At 41.3% G+C, this 15,532-nt stretch overlaps 1 protein-coding gene across 1 annotated transcript in view; it reads left to right on the top strand.

Annotated features, from left to right (window-relative positions):
- The window catches only part of LOC114649631 (acidic mammalian chitinase-like), a 28,105-nt gene extending 12,996 nt beyond the window's left edge, over positions 1-15,109 (top strand). Inside the window, exons 5-9 of the mRNA XM_028799095.2 lie at positions 3,728-3,837; positions 3,955-4,075; positions 4,154-4,333; positions 10,293-10,412; positions 14,708-15,109. Of these exons, the coding sequence (XP_028654928.2) occupies positions 3,728-3,837; positions 3,955-4,075; positions 4,154-4,333; positions 10,293-10,412; positions 14,708-14,863 (687 nt within the window). The 3' untranslated portion in view covers positions 14,864-15,109. The remainder of the gene's footprint in view (positions 1-3,727; positions 3,838-3,954; positions 4,076-4,153; positions 4,334-10,292; positions 10,413-14,707) is intronic.
- The last annotated feature ends 423 nt before the right edge of the window (positions 15,110-15,532 follow it).

Here is a 15,532-nt window from a genome sequence, read left to right as displayed (position 1 = left end):
AGACTTTCCCATCCTTTTATTTGTCAATCATGTTAACTCTGTGAAATCTCCAACATGTTATTGGCAGCAAAAACTAAAGTCAGTATCTGTAATCAGGAATCCAGGAGGAATCTAGTGACTTGAGAACTATATAAATATAAATATATAGTGGAAACCAGGGATTCCAACCCCAACGGAGACAGGCACAGCCACAAGCGCAGCAACACACATTTATTTACAAGTGGGGAAGCGATTTTCCCTCGCTCCCTACAACATCACTGTACAAAACAGCACCAAATACATAGTCCTTTCTGTGTTTAATCCACCTCCACTCCTCCACTGGCAACTTTTGTTTCTCTTCCTTCCGACTCTGGCTATTCGAATGGAGTGAGGAGGCTTCTTTTATGTTACACCTGAGAGTGCTCCAGGTGGCTCATTAGGATTAACTAGAACTACTCCCAATTGTGATAAAAACCCAAAGTAGTGTTCTAAAGCTCTCCCTGGCCGCCCCCACAAAACCCTTCAGGACTGCGCCAAACTCCAACTTCCAGCATGTACTGTGGAATCCGTGGTGCCACAGCCGCCTTGGAGGGCTGCTCTCTAGTGCCAGTACCCTGGTCCTTCCATCCATCTGGCATCCCGGCCTCCCATCACAATATATATATATATATATATATATATATATATATATATAATATAGTATATCTACTGTATATGTATAAATTTATAAATATAAATATATTAGGGGGCTCTGCCCCTGCTCGCTTCGCTCACCAGCCACTTCACGTCTCTGTCGCACGTGTATATGGATTTCACATTCATCAAACAACAAATGTTTTAATTCTCGCGCATACACCTCTTCATTGGGAAGAAACACTACTTTTCCCTGATGGCAACATGAATTAGACGATCTACAAGTCTCCAAATTAAAGTTTTAAGCTGAACAATATCTACATACTTCTGTCATATCACATATGTTCATATATTCAATCTGTTTTCGCTGTTCCGTTATTTCACCGAGCAATAATTTCCGTTTGTTATCACTAATACGATCTTTACTATCAGTTTTTTGAGACTTTCGAATTTTAGTACTTTCATAATCTCTAACCTTCTCTGCATGTGTATCATGCCAATGTTTTTGAACCTCTTTACGACGGTCTACTTTGTCTTCTACTCTTTGTCTTTTATTTCCGACCCCTCTTGGAGCTGAGAGCACAGGAACTGTGTTTGACAATAGCATTCACACGAATGAGAAGTGATTGGACCGTGGGCGTGTTTGTAAATGTTTGAGAGGAGGGCGGGACTTGTCAAAATCTCTAGGCAAAAAGTATCATCCCATGGGTCATGAAATTATCTCTCGTGGGACCTGAAATTATCTCTCTCAGGACTTGAAATTATCTCACAAGAAAGTCTGATCTCAAGATTTCCTTTTATAATAGAGAGATGTATATAATCTAGCTAAATAATTGATATTTAAGATCTCTTGCTTTGCATGTACCCTCAGCGTTTGTCCTTTAACTTTTTCCGTTATCCTCGTGTGTCTCAACCTGTGTTGGCTGGCACTTCTATCTCGATCGCATTTCCTTAAAGCTTGTTTGTCAGACTCTGTCATTTTGAGGTGAGTTTTGACTTTTTGACTACCAGCAATGGTTGATGGGCCTCCATTACCTGGTTTGAACACATTATTTGTATTCTTGTGAATACTTCCAATATTTGAAGGCACCCTGTCTTGCCTGGTGCTTCCTGACTCAAGTGTGGTTCACTGAGCAACCACAATGAAACTGACCAATCAGATTTTATGTAAGGACCGGTTACAAAAACAGACAGCATTTTATTACATACTAGCTTTGCTACCTGCCAAAGATAGGTAATAGAATGATTAAAAAATGTTTTCTATTTTTTACCTTATGTACCTTTGGTACCTTTTCTGTACAATTGTGTGTGTTTGAATGTCTCTTAACCAGCGCTCCATCTCTCAAGTGCGCTCCTTTAAAGCCGGTTTCTCAGACTTTCTCACCTCCTGTCCAGGCTTATATTTACCGTCCTTGATGGCAACTCTCTCAAAGTGCCTTATATGCCTTTTTTCTTCCTCATGTGCCTTTGTGCTTTCTCTTTAGTTGCGTCACCCAAGTCTTACTGTTCAAACAAATTGCTCTGAGGGACTGGACTCACAGACTTTACTGTTTTATTATATAGTAGACATAGCCACAACATTAAAACCACCTGCCTAATATTGTGTAGGTCCCCCTTGTGCCACCAAATTAGCTCTGACCCATCGAGGAACAGACACCACAAACATTTTGGCAATTGAGAAAATGATGTCGCCCCTATAGTTAACAATTTCTAGATTTAATTTTTCCTGAGTTTCACATACACAATGTTGTTTTATTCACAAATCAACAACACCTGCCATTTAAATTATGCAGTTGCAGCATTTAAATTATATGATCGTAACCCAACGTTTTCATTGGTAGGTGGTCTTTCCTTTTTGGTCAGTGGAGTTGCTCCATTTTTGTCCTGCAGTATGTAAAATATTGTGTACATACTAGCTTCTTCTATTGTGCTATGATCAGAATGAAGACATATTTGGTCATCACCACTACCTTATAACATCAGGAAAGACCTAGTAACTCCAAAAACTAAAAAACTCAATTTTCAAAAAATGGCTTTTCCATTGCACGTGAGAGATGTTAGCAGCACATCTTTTAACTCCTGTAAGTTGTGAGGTGGGGCCTCCATGGATTTGACATTCCACAGATACAGTATCTAGGAATTTCTGGAGGCCAAGTCAACACCTTAAACTCTTTGTCGTGACCCTCAAACCATTCCTGAGCAGGGCGTATTCTGCTGAAAGATGCCACTGCCATAAAAATACCATTGCCATGATCTCCAACAAACTTCAGGTAGGTGGTACATGTCAAAGTAACTTCCACATGAATGCTAGGACTGAAAGTTTCCAAGAATAACATTGTCCAGAGTATCCAGAGCATCACACTGCCTCTGCCAGCTTGCTTTCTTCAAATAGTGCATCCTGCTCCCATTTCTTCCCCGGGTAAACAACTGCACATGCACACAGCTGTCCGCCTGATCTAAAAGAAAATGTGATTCATCAGACCAGGCCACCTTCTTCTATTACTCTATTGTCCATTTCTGACACTCACCTGGTCATTGTAGGTGCTTTTGGAGATGGACAAAGGTCAGCATGGGCACTCTGGCAGCTCCAAATGCAGCAAACTGTAACACACTGTTTTCTGACATCTTTCTCTCATGACCAGCATAACGTTTTTCACCAATTTGTGTACAGTAGCTCTCTGCTCCCCGCATGCATCACTAAGCCTTGAGGGACCCATGACTCTGTTGCCATTTCACCAATTGTCTTTCCTTAGACCACTTGTGGTAAGTACTAACCACTGCACACTGAGAATACCCGACAAGCCCTGCCGTTTCAGAGATACTTGGACCCTGTTGTCTACCCATTAAAATGTGGCTCTGGCCAAACTCTCTCAGATCCTTATGCTTGCCCATTTTTCCTTCTGCCAATAAATCACCTTCAAGAACAGCCTGATATATCCCACCCTTTGAGAGGAGCCATTGTAATGAGAAAATCAATGTTATTCACTTCACCTATTAGTGGTTTTAATGTTGTGGATGACTGTTGTATGTACTGTATATGTGTATGTATACACTGTATAATAAAGTTGTTCTTTCATTGCTGGCCTTCCAACATACTCATTCTCTTTTCTTATAGGAGTTGCGTTTAGCATTTGATCGTGAGTCATCCAGAAGTGGGAAAAGAAGATTGGTGCTGTCCACTACTCTGTCCCCTTGGGAACAGATGGCTGGCTCAAATTTTCACAAGTGGGTGCTTGCCAGAGGACCTGAACTTGCTGTTCTTTTCAGAGCTGGAAGGAGTGTGAACGGGGGATTGATTTGAACAAACTAGTAAAATAATATCAACTTCCCCACCTTTTACAGATATGTTGACTTCATCAGTTTGATGAGCTATGACCTTCACGGCCCTTGGCAAGGTGTAACTGGACACAGCAGCCCACTTTACAGTGGAGGCACATCTCAAAATGACCTGTATCTGAACATTGTGAGTTATTTTCATCTAGATGAGTACAGTTCTTTCTGGCATTTGTCACTTAGTCATTATTCTTCATGTTTTATCTAGAATCAGATGGTGAAGTACTGGCTCTACAGAAAAATCCCTGCAAGAAAGCTGCTTCTAGGGTTTGCTGTTTACTCTCGTACCTTTGAGCTCCAGGGGAGAGAACATGGAATGGGTGCCCCAGCCAAGGAGGGAGGACCAGGAAAATACACCAAAACCACAGGCTTTATGGCTTTGTTTGAGGTGACCATACTATAATTAATATGCATATACTGTAGAAAATTGTGACTCCAAAAAAGAAAAATTAACCCATGCAATCGTGTTGTGCTGATGACACCAACATCTATATTACTAAATTACAGTTTAATTTATGCACGGCGGACGCACCGAAGGGCATGCGCACTGCGCCGCGGCGCCCCAGAGTCAAACACAGTGACTTCCCAGAGTCAGTAGGTGGCGCCCAAACAACACAACCTGTAAACTAAACTTGTTCTAGTCCACTGTTCCAGCAGTCTGTGTGGCATGTTTGAATCACAAAACAGTAATTCAGTAACAGAGAAACAAAAACGAGACCGCATGGACTAAAACAATAAACGGAGGCTCCTGCAATGCGCTTCACAAACATCAGAAGCAAAGAAGTCATGGCTCCAAAACGAAACACGGACGGCGGACGCACCGAGGCGCATGCGCACTGCGACGCAGTACCCCAGAGTCAAACCCAGCGGAACTTGCTCTAATCCACTGTCCCAGCAGTCGGTGTCAGCAGAGGCAAAGGAGTCATGGCTCCAAATGGAAAGAGCTCAATGATTTGTAATACAAAACCGAGCCCCTACTTCCCAGAGTCAGTACGTGGCTCCCAAGCACCACAACCTGTAAACTACACTTGCTCTAATCCTCTGTGCCAGCAGTCGGTGTGGCAAATTTGAATCACATAACGGTAATTCAGTATTAAATGTAAGTTGGATTATGCTTCCTAACAGTAAACGACTTCCACCTAATGACACAGCCACAGAACAACAAAGATGAGATCGCATGGATAAAAACAATACATGGAGGCTCCTACAACGCGCTTCAGACACACCAGAAGCAAAGACGTCACGGCTCCACAATGAAAGAGCCACTGTGCATGCAGTCGGTGTCAGCAGAAGCAAAGCAGTCACGGCTCCAAATGGAAAGAGCTCAACGATTTGTAATACAAAACCGAGCCCCTACTTCCCAGAGTCAGTACGTGGCGCCCAAGCACCACAACCTGTAAACTACACTTGCTCTAATCCTCTGTGCCAGCAGTCGGTGTGGCATATTTGAATCACATAACGGTAATTCAGTATTAAATGTAAGTTGGATTATGCTTCCTAACAGTAAACGACTTCTAGCTAACGACACAGCCACAGAACAACAAATACGATACCGCATGGATAAAAACAATACACGGAGGCTCCTACAACGTGCTTCAGACACACCAGAAGCAAAGACGTCACGGCTCCATAATGAAAGAGCTCAATTAACTGAAATACAAAACGAGCCCGTATGGATAAACACAATGGGCGTAAATATGTTTATTTAACTAAATGAACTTTCCCAGGACGCACCCACCCTCCATGATATTTCATCCCTCCAAATATTGGAGGGAACAGAAAGTGATTGCCATTCTTGGATTTGCGATTCTTTCGAGAATCGCGGGCTTGCTAGTACTTTAGAACATATTGTGGCCAGTGGGAAATGCCAAACACAAAAGCTTGTGTACAGTGTAAAAGCACAAAGAAAGGTTTATTTGTGGGAAACTCTTCCATAGCAACAAGCACAATGCAGCCAACAAACAGCAAACACACAGCAAGATTTTGTCTCTTTTTTCTCTATTAATCTCTTGGTCACTGCCTCCTCTGCTCCTCCACAAAAGCTTTGTCCTCCTTCCTCCTGACCTCTGGCTCCTGGAGTTGAAGCAGCTCCCTCCTTTTATGTAACACCTGGGAGTACCTCTACTGTCCCATAATCGTGGTCCAAAATCACTTCCAGGTGAGGCAGAAGCCCCATGAAGTCGTGCTCCACAGTTTTCCGGTGGCACCCATGGAACCAAACAGGGCTAATTTGGCAAACTCCCTGTCTCATGATGCCCTGTGGGAATCCAGAGCACCACTGTAACCCAGGGGGGCTGCCATCTAGGGATCAGGAGATAATGCCCTGTGCATACTCTCTCCCCTGGTCTTTTCATTGTGAAGGGCCCCTTACTGTTACACAGAATATATAAATTGAAATAACAACTAAATATTGCAAAAAAAAGCAACAACACAAAGACTAAACAACCATGAAGCTAAATTGGGTTAAAAACAAGTCAAAAAGCCTTAAAAGAAAAATTGTCGGAGAAAAGAGCTGCTCTCTTAAGCTAATGAAAGATATTCAAGTAAGACTGTGGTAAGATATAAGAAGCTTCTGTTTAGAAAAGACAAGAGCAAGTAGCTTGATGTTCGATAAAGTGGCTGACAAAACCATATTTGGTATTTGGTACCCTTTTTGAGTCCCCGAAAGGAAATGATCTTTTAGCATGACCTTTGGAAGTCAGAGCACAGTGTCAGCCATTCTACAATACAATACAATACAGTTTATTTTTGTATAGCCCAAAATCACACAGGAAGTGCCGCAATGGGCTTTAACAGGCTCTGCCTCTTGACAGCCCCCCAGCCTTGACTCTCTAAGAAGACAAGGAAAAACTCCCAAAAAAAAACCTAGTAGGGAAAAATGGAAGAAACCTTGGGAAAGGCAGCTCAAAGAGAGACCCCTTTCCAGGTAGATTGGGCGTGCAGTGGGTGTCAAAAGAAGGGGGTCAATACAATACAATACAGCACAGTACACAGAATAATTTCTCAATATAGTAAGAAATAAAAAAAAAATATATATAAATTTTAGAAGTACAGAGTAGAATTTAACAGTAGATGATATATCCCATAATAAGATTTGTATTTGTATAGAGTCCTGGAGACCTCATCCTTCAAGCTGCCTCCCCCATTTGGCCATTTCACAGCTGAGACAGTGCTGGGCCAGCCAATCCGATGAAAGGACCCCTCTTTCCCACGATTCCCGCGATCCTCCATCTGGGATGACTTTTCCTTAGGCAGGCAAAACAACTTGGCAGGTGGGCCATGGCACCAAGTGCCACATTTGAGTACCGAGAAGAAAAACAGAGTAAGTGAGGGTTAGTATACAATTATAACTGTCATGTTACTTATGTTTAAGTGCTAATGACTAACAACAGAGATGCAGTCTGTACAGTTAATCAGCAGCTCTAGTCAGGATATGCTAAACTGAAGTAGTGAGTCTTCAGCCGGGATTTAAAAGCTGTGACCGAAGGGGCATCTCTTATAGTAGCAGGCAGACCATTCCACAGTTTAGGGGCCCTGTAACTAAAAGCTCGACCCCCCACTGTTATTTTATTAATCCTTGGAATCATAAGCAGACCAGCATCTTGAGATCTTAATGTGCGCTCTGGTTTGTAAGTCATGATAAGTTCAGACAAGTAAGCCGGACCTCGACCATTTAATGATTTATATGTTAAAAGAAGGATTTTGAAATCTGCCCTAAACTTAACCGGGAGCCAGTGTAAGGATTTAAGAACTGGAGTTATGTGTTCGTATTTTCTTGTTCTTGTAATAATTCTCGCAGCCGCATTTTGGATTAACTGGAGGCTGTATAAAGAACAGTTTGAACATCCAGTGAACACCGCATTGCAGTAGTCAATCCTACTAGAGATAAATGCATGAATTAGTTTCTCAGAATCCTGTTTATTTAAAAAGCGCCTTAATTTCCTAACATTTTTAAGATGGAAGAAACATGTTTTGGACAACTTTGTAATATGCGCTTTAAATGACATGCTAGAGTCAAAGATAACTCCTAGATTGCGGGCTGATTCAGTAAAATTGACTGGGATTCACATTGAGTTAAATGATGACAAAATTCTACTGTGCCCCTGGAGCAATTTTAAGGTTAAGGGCCTTGCTCTAGGGTCCACTGGATTAGGATCCCTTCTGTGGCTATGCCCCTAGCAATGTGCAGTGTCATAGCAAACAAAACCGAAAATGGATTTATGGCAGCAGTATTACACTTGTGACCACCAGGGGGCATAGCAGCACCCCAAGCTCCAAACACAAACAAACAGACACAAGTGTCTGTGTAAACAAAAGGTTTGATCTTGTGAATACCTTTATACTGGTCCCAAAAGGGCACAAGTAAATACAAAGCACTCTTCAATATCTTTCTCCTCTTCTCTAGGCAAGCTTTGTCTGCCTCCTCCTGACCCTGGCTTTCTAGGCTGGATCGGGACTGCTTTTTTGTACCGAACCAGGAACTACTTCTGGTGTCATGAAAGTGTCCCTCAGAAGCACTTCTGGGTAAGGTTGAAGCCCCACAAAGCAGGGATTACTGATACCTGCAGCTTCCCCTAGTGGACCCCACGGAAACCCAACGGGGCTGCCCCACGGGACAATAGCACCTAGAATGCCCTGTGTCTGTGTCTGTGTGGGAACCCTTGCCTGGATAGGCTGCCCCCAGGTGTTTTGGGGAACAAATCATCCCAAATAAATTGTCATGCCACGTGACGTTATCAGTATGACAACAATTAAACAAATGGTGTGTGTGTCTCTCTCTCTGTCTTTTTGTTCACCTTTATGGATGCAATCTAAAACTTTTCCAATGTGCTTCTTTGTAGTTGTATCTGGTTATAATTCTTGGTCAGTCAGAAACACGAACGAAGTGTAACTTGAGTTGCCTTCAGCGATGGGAAGTATTTACAAGAATATGAATGATGTTTTCCAAGTGGGTAATAAGCACCAGTCAACCATTGGTGGTACTCAAAAAGCAGAGAGGAAGTGAGCAATGTGCCTAGAAATGACCCAGTCTGAGAGGCAGGCTTTATGGGAACACACAGGAGACAGGAAGCACTGGCCAAAACAGGTTCAGAAACACAATGATTCTGAAGAAAGGCATAAGAAGAATGATGCACAATATAATAGTGCAATAGAAATATTACAAGTACAGAGCAGAATTCAACAGTAGATGATATCACATAATAAGAAATTGGATGTGTTCAGAGTCCTGGAGACCTCAGCCATCAAGCTGCCTCCCCATATTGGCCATTCCACAGCTGAAACAGAGCTGGGCAAGCCATTCCAATGAAAGAACCCCTGTACCAGATGATTCCTGTGATCCTCCATCAGAGATGACTTTATCTTAGGCAGGCAAAACAACTTGGCAGAAGGACATTTGAGTACTGAGAAGAGAAGTTCAAGTTCAAAATTCATTATCATGTGCATAGTAAGGAAACACGTTTCCCTGTACAATTAAATTCTTTCTTTGCTGTACACACCAAATGACAAAACCAACGTATAAAGATAAACATAAATAATAAGTAGCAGACAGATAATAAGTAACAGAGGCATCATAAAGTGTAAAAACAGAATAGAAGTATAAAGTGTAATGTGCAGGTAGGTGTGTGATGGACAAGTCAAATACAGTTGTGTGAGGTAGACAGAATGAGGTGAACCATGGTTATAAACTCCAGTCAGTTATTTAGGAGTCTAATGGCCTTGGGAGAGAAACAGTTCTTTAGCCTGGAAGTCATGCATTTCATACTTCTATACCTCCTGCCTGAGGGTAGAAGTGTGAACAGTTTGTGTTGGGGGTGGGTGGGGTCCCTGAGGATCGAGGCAGTTCTCCTGCAGACTCTGCAGGTGTAGATGCTCTGCAGAGAGGGCACTGGGGTCCTGGTGATCTCCTCAGCAGTCTTTACCACTGTCTGCAGGCGTTTGCGGTCCATAGCAGTAGTGTTGCCGTACCACACGGTGATGCAGCTGGTCAAGATGCTCTCAACAATGCAGCTGTAAAAGTTGCCGAGGATCTTAGTCGACATGCCAAACTTCTTCAGCCTCCTCGGAAAATACAGCCGCTGTTGAGCCCTCTTGACCAGCTATGTGGTGTTACAGAAACAGAAATAGGTGAGGGTTAGTAACAAATTATAACTGTTCCCATAAGGCAAGGGATATCAGATTTATTATAAACTAGCATCCAGCATGTGTTCAGGACTTCCACCTCTTATTGAGCATTAATTGTACAGAATAAAAAGGAATATTCATAATCCACTATATCATGGCTGACTAAGGAAAACAACTCTCCTTGTTATTACTTACAGTAACTAGTGATCATTTCTGATTAACAGGTATGCCAGTTCATTGAGAGTGGTGCCACAGTGAAATGGAGTAAAAATCAACAAGTGCCCTATGCTTATAAAGGAAAACAGTGGCTTGGATTTGAGAATAAGCACAGCTTGAGAAAAAAGGTAAGAAATGCAATGCATTAGTCAGAGTCTGGACATTGAGGGATACCATTACTAATGTACTGTATTGGATCCAGGGGTCCTCTCTAACAGACTTGGCAAGTGGACCTCTCCTATGATCTTGTTCTATGCTGAATATTTGGAGTTCAAACCACAAACAGACCCCACACTCTGAGTGTTGTGATACCTTCTGACTGATTAACTGAATTGGTGCCGTAGAACTATGTCAAAAGAAGCCATTCAGTCCATGACACTTATTTGGTAATAGCTGAGTTTTCCAATTGTTCTTTTAACTTCTTGTAAAAATGAGCATTTTCTTTGCTTTTTTTTAATCAAATACAGAGTAGAGTTGACGAAGGTGACAACAGTACAGAGTAACGGGGATTATGGAAGAGAGGTGAAGAAGAGAGTGCAGGCAGGGTGGAATTGGTGGAGAAGAGTATCAGGAATGATTTGTGACAGACGAGTATCAGCAAGAGTGAAAGGGAAGGTCTACAGGACGGTAGTGAGACCAGCTATGTTATATGGGTTGGAGACGGTGGCACTGACCAGAAAGCAGGAGATAGAGCTGGAGGTGGCAGAGCTAAAGATACTAAGATTTACACTGGGTGTGACGAGGATGGACAGGATTAGAAATGAGGACATTAGAGGGTCAGCTCAGGTTGGACAGTTTGGACAGAGAGGCGAGATGGCGTTAGTTTGGACATGTGCAGAGAAGAGATGCTGAGGATATTGGGAGAAGGATGTTAAGGATAGAGCTGCCAGGCAAGAGGAAAAGTGGAAGGCCTAAGAGAAGGTTTATGGATGTGGTGTAACAGAGCAAGATGCAGGGGATAGGAAGATATGGAAGAAGATGACCCACTGTGGCAACCCCTAATGGGAGCAGCCAAAATTGGAAGAATAAGAAGAAGACAAAGTCTTGCTACAGCCCTTAGCTCTTAAGTAGGCAGTGTTATCAGTTGACAGTTGGATAAAAAAACGATACAATGACAAGTGTCCTTGCATGTGAAACACAGCACGATGTCCACAAGGTGATGACTACAATAGAATGAAACACATAGAAAGACTCACTGTGTATTCTAACAGTAGCCTTTTTACTCTTAATTATAAAATGTGAATACGGAGACACACTGTGTATCTTTTGTCATAATCCTGAACCATGAATTCATTATTCAACTTTAGAGAGGCTGGTTAGAGAATTACATTTTGAAGTCTAGCTTCTTTTGCCTCCTTAATTATCGGCCATAAATGCTTGAATTAAATGCCATGCATTGTCTGAAACTGTGGACAGAAAATAAAAATAAGTAATCACTTGTACTTTAAAGGTTCTATTGTTCCGGATATGTCGAACATTTCAGGATAACCTGTGAGTTGCCGGAAGCAGCAAATGAATATGTGACAGAATGATACTGAATGTGAACTGGGTGCCATGATATGGGCTGAATTTTAGGATCCTATTACTTTTTCTGTATTAATTGAAATTTTAATTAACTGGCGTTAGAATCACGTCTTACATTTCTAGAGGCATGGTCTCTGGTGTTGTAACCTCAAGCTCATCAGCACGACGAGATAAAAGGTCAGCGTTGGCACTAAGCTTTATTGGATCTTCGGATAAATACTTTAAACACACACACACACAACTCTCTCTTTTTGCTTATTGATCTTTGTCTCTTGCCTGGTTTTGACTATGCAATACAATTTATTTTTGTATAGCCCCAAATCACACAAGGAGTGCTGCAATGGGCTTTAACAGGCCCTGCCTCTTGTCAGCCCCACAGCCTTGACTATCTAAGAAGACAAGGAAAAACTCACATAAAAACCCTAGTGGGAAAAAAAACAATGGAAGAAACCTTGGGAAAGGCAGTTCAAAGAAAGACCCCCTTCCAGGTAGGTTGGGCGCGCACTGCGTGTCTAAAAAGAGGGTAAATACAAATACAATACACAGAATAAAACACAAGTAATCCTCAACACAATATAATAGTGCAATAGAAATATTACAAGTACATAGCAAAATTTAACAGTAGATGATATCACATAATATGATTTGGATTTGTTTAGAGTCCTGGAGATCTCGGCCATCAAGTTGCCTTCCCCTATTGGCCATTCCACAGCTGAGACAATGCTGGGTCAGCCAATCCCATGAAAGGACCCCTTTACCCGATGATTCCTGCAATCTTCCATCAGAGATGACTTTACCTTAGTCAGGTAAAACAACTTGGTAGGTGGGCTGTGGCACCAAGTGCCACATTTGAGTACCGAGAAGAGAAACAGAATAGGTAAGGGTTATAACTGTCATATTACTTATGTTTTAGTGCCAATGACTAACAACAGAGATGCAGTCTGTACAGTTAATCAGCAGCTCTAGTCAGGGTATGCTAAACTGAAGTAAAGAGTCTACAGCCGGGATTTGAAAGCTGAGACTGAAGGGGCATCTTTTATAGTAGCAGGCAGACCATTCCACGGTTTTGGGTCCTGTAACTAAAAACTCGACCTCCCACTGTTATTTTATTAATCCTTGGAATCATAAGCAGACAAGTATCTTGAGATCTTAATGTATATTCTGGTTTGTAAGTCATGATAAGTTCAGACAAGTAAGCCAGACCTTGGCCATTTAAGGCTTTACATGTTAAAAGGAGGATTCTAAAATCTGCCCTAAACTTGTGTGTGTTCGTATTTTCTTCTTCTTCAAATAATTCTTGCATGAGCATTTTGGATTAACTGGGAGCTATATAAAGAACAGTTTGAACATTTAGTGAACACCACATTGCAGTAGTCAATCCTACTAGAAATGAAACTACTACTTCATTTATTTTTGCCTCCCATTTCGGTTTTGTTCACTTCGTTTATGTTTTATTTGATTTGTTTTGCCCTTTGCATGCATCTTCTGGTTTGTTTCAAAATATTAATTATCTGTATCCAGCTGAGCCAGGATAATGGGAGGTTACATATGGTTCACCAACGTTACATGAAAACCTTCAGAGCTAAAAATGAATCAAATAAAAACTGTACTGTAGAATCAACAGGTTCAATTGTATTGGAAAAGTGAGCCAAACGGATCTGATTATTGTCTTTAAAGTATAGTGCCTCCTCAAATACTGTGCCCATCCTGGCTGTCCTTCATTGATTGTACTAGTCCAATAATACTATCATTTTTTCTCTAATGTTTTGTTAATAATGCTCATTGTTTTTAGGATTTCAGTTGTTTTCCTTTTGGCTAGCTTTCTTTTTCTAGGATTTGAAGAGCTGCTTAACATTTAGTCTTTTATTGACCTTCATGTAGCTACAAGGTGACAAAAGAGTAAGCCCGTGCATGATAAGGGGACCCACTGTAGATTTAGCTGCAGCAAACACAGTTAGGGGAAGGTCATAGGAGGTACCTGTCAACATTTAGATTTATTTTGTTAGTTCTGTGCGTGCTGAATAGAATCCATAGGTTCATATTGTCATGGGTTCAGAGAGTTCATTAGGTCAAGATTGTCACATCTATGGAGTCCAGTGAAATTGCATGTGCTAATCAACAGGCAACACATCGCCAAGCTCCGGTGCCATGGTCAGTGAGTATTACTACCTTACCTTGAAACTTCTGTCTTCCCTATAGAGTCCACAGCTCTCAGCCATCTTAACACCATCACAGCAAAACAGAAACATACATAAGCAGCAGAAACTTTGTGGGCCCCTATGCTCCTAGGGCTCCAAACCAGTGCCCATTATGGCTGTACATTAAGACAGCCCTGATGAGACCCCACAATTGTGTCGTACACCTCAAGATAAATGTTCTTTTACTTGCAGTCCACATAGTGCATACCATAGACATTGCAGCAGCAAACTTCCAATTGTGGAGCTGTATGTTCATTTAAGTGGACTATATCCTGTTTGGAGGGTGCCAGTGAAATGCATGGCTTGACATTTGATGAAAAAGTAGCACACTACCAGTTCTATGAGCAAATTACCAGAACTAAGAAGACTTTCCCTCTGAAGTACAGAGATGTCGACAACATTTTGGATCATATCAAAAGAAGTCCTCACAAGTCAGTGCAGCAATTATCACAAATAATATGTGTGTTATGAAGGTCCTGATTTGTGGGCTGCTTTTTCATGTGACATGTGACCAGATATTAGTTCAACGATTGATGAAATCACTATGCTGCATCCGTAAAAAAAATGGAAGCAGCTGTGCTATTCCTGTATTGTCTCCACTGTAGAAATGTGCCTAAAAAAAGATTGTACACCATCATGTGATGAATGTGTTTTACCAAAGTCCCATGTTGAACTCTCACTCTCACTTTCTTCCAATGCAGGTGAAGTGGTTGACACACTTGGATCTTGGTGGCGCAATGGTATGGTCTCTGGATTTAGATGACTTCACAGGAACCTCGTGTCATCATGGGAAATATCCGTTCATCAAGCAGTTAAAGTCATCCCTGCTGGCACAGAGAAAAAAAACAAAGATCTGAATCCAAGGAATAGAGCTTTGTTTTGGATTCCAATCTTCACTGTCACCTTCATGTGATGGACACACATTCTGTGGTGCCCATTTCCTGTTGTAGATTAATCTGCCTGTGTGGTGGTGTGACATTTGATCAATTAAACTCTGTGTTATATGGAAGAGCATTAGGGCCACAGAGAAGAAAAAAAAAATAGTGAAGAAAAAAAGGGTCTATTCCATGATTAAAAGTCAAAATTTCAATCTTAGTTGCAAAACTTCCACTTTAATCTCATAGTTAATTTCATCATTAAAAATGATATTTCATCTTTAATATGGAATTTTCCACTTAAATCTTGTAGTTTATTTCATTATTAAAGTAGAATGGCATTAACTTCACCTTCAAATCGATTTACTAGAGTATCTCAACCCCTATCTTAACTAAAGTAGCATGTTAGATGCTTCATATTGTATATGTTAGCCGACACAGTCATTAACCACTAGATGCTTCTTAAATGGACTTCTTCTTGCACTAAGGGGAGCTGCAGGCAGTGATCGCCACACAGAATACATTACATACATGATATGACAGCTCACTGAACATTAAGAATTCCAAAATGTATACTTGATATCATTTTAATGATGGAATGCATTAAAGCAAGTATATTACTATATATTTTACAGATAAATTGTTCACTTC

Source organism: Erpetoichthys calabaricus, chromosome 3 (assembly GCF_900747795.2).
Source record: "Erpetoichthys calabaricus chromosome 3, fErpCal1.3, whole genome shotgun sequence".
Classification (NCBI taxonomy): Eukaryota; Metazoa; Chordata; class Cladistia; order Polypteriformes; family Polypteridae; genus Erpetoichthys; species Erpetoichthys calabaricus.
This window is presented reverse-complemented; position numbering and strand designations above follow the sequence as displayed.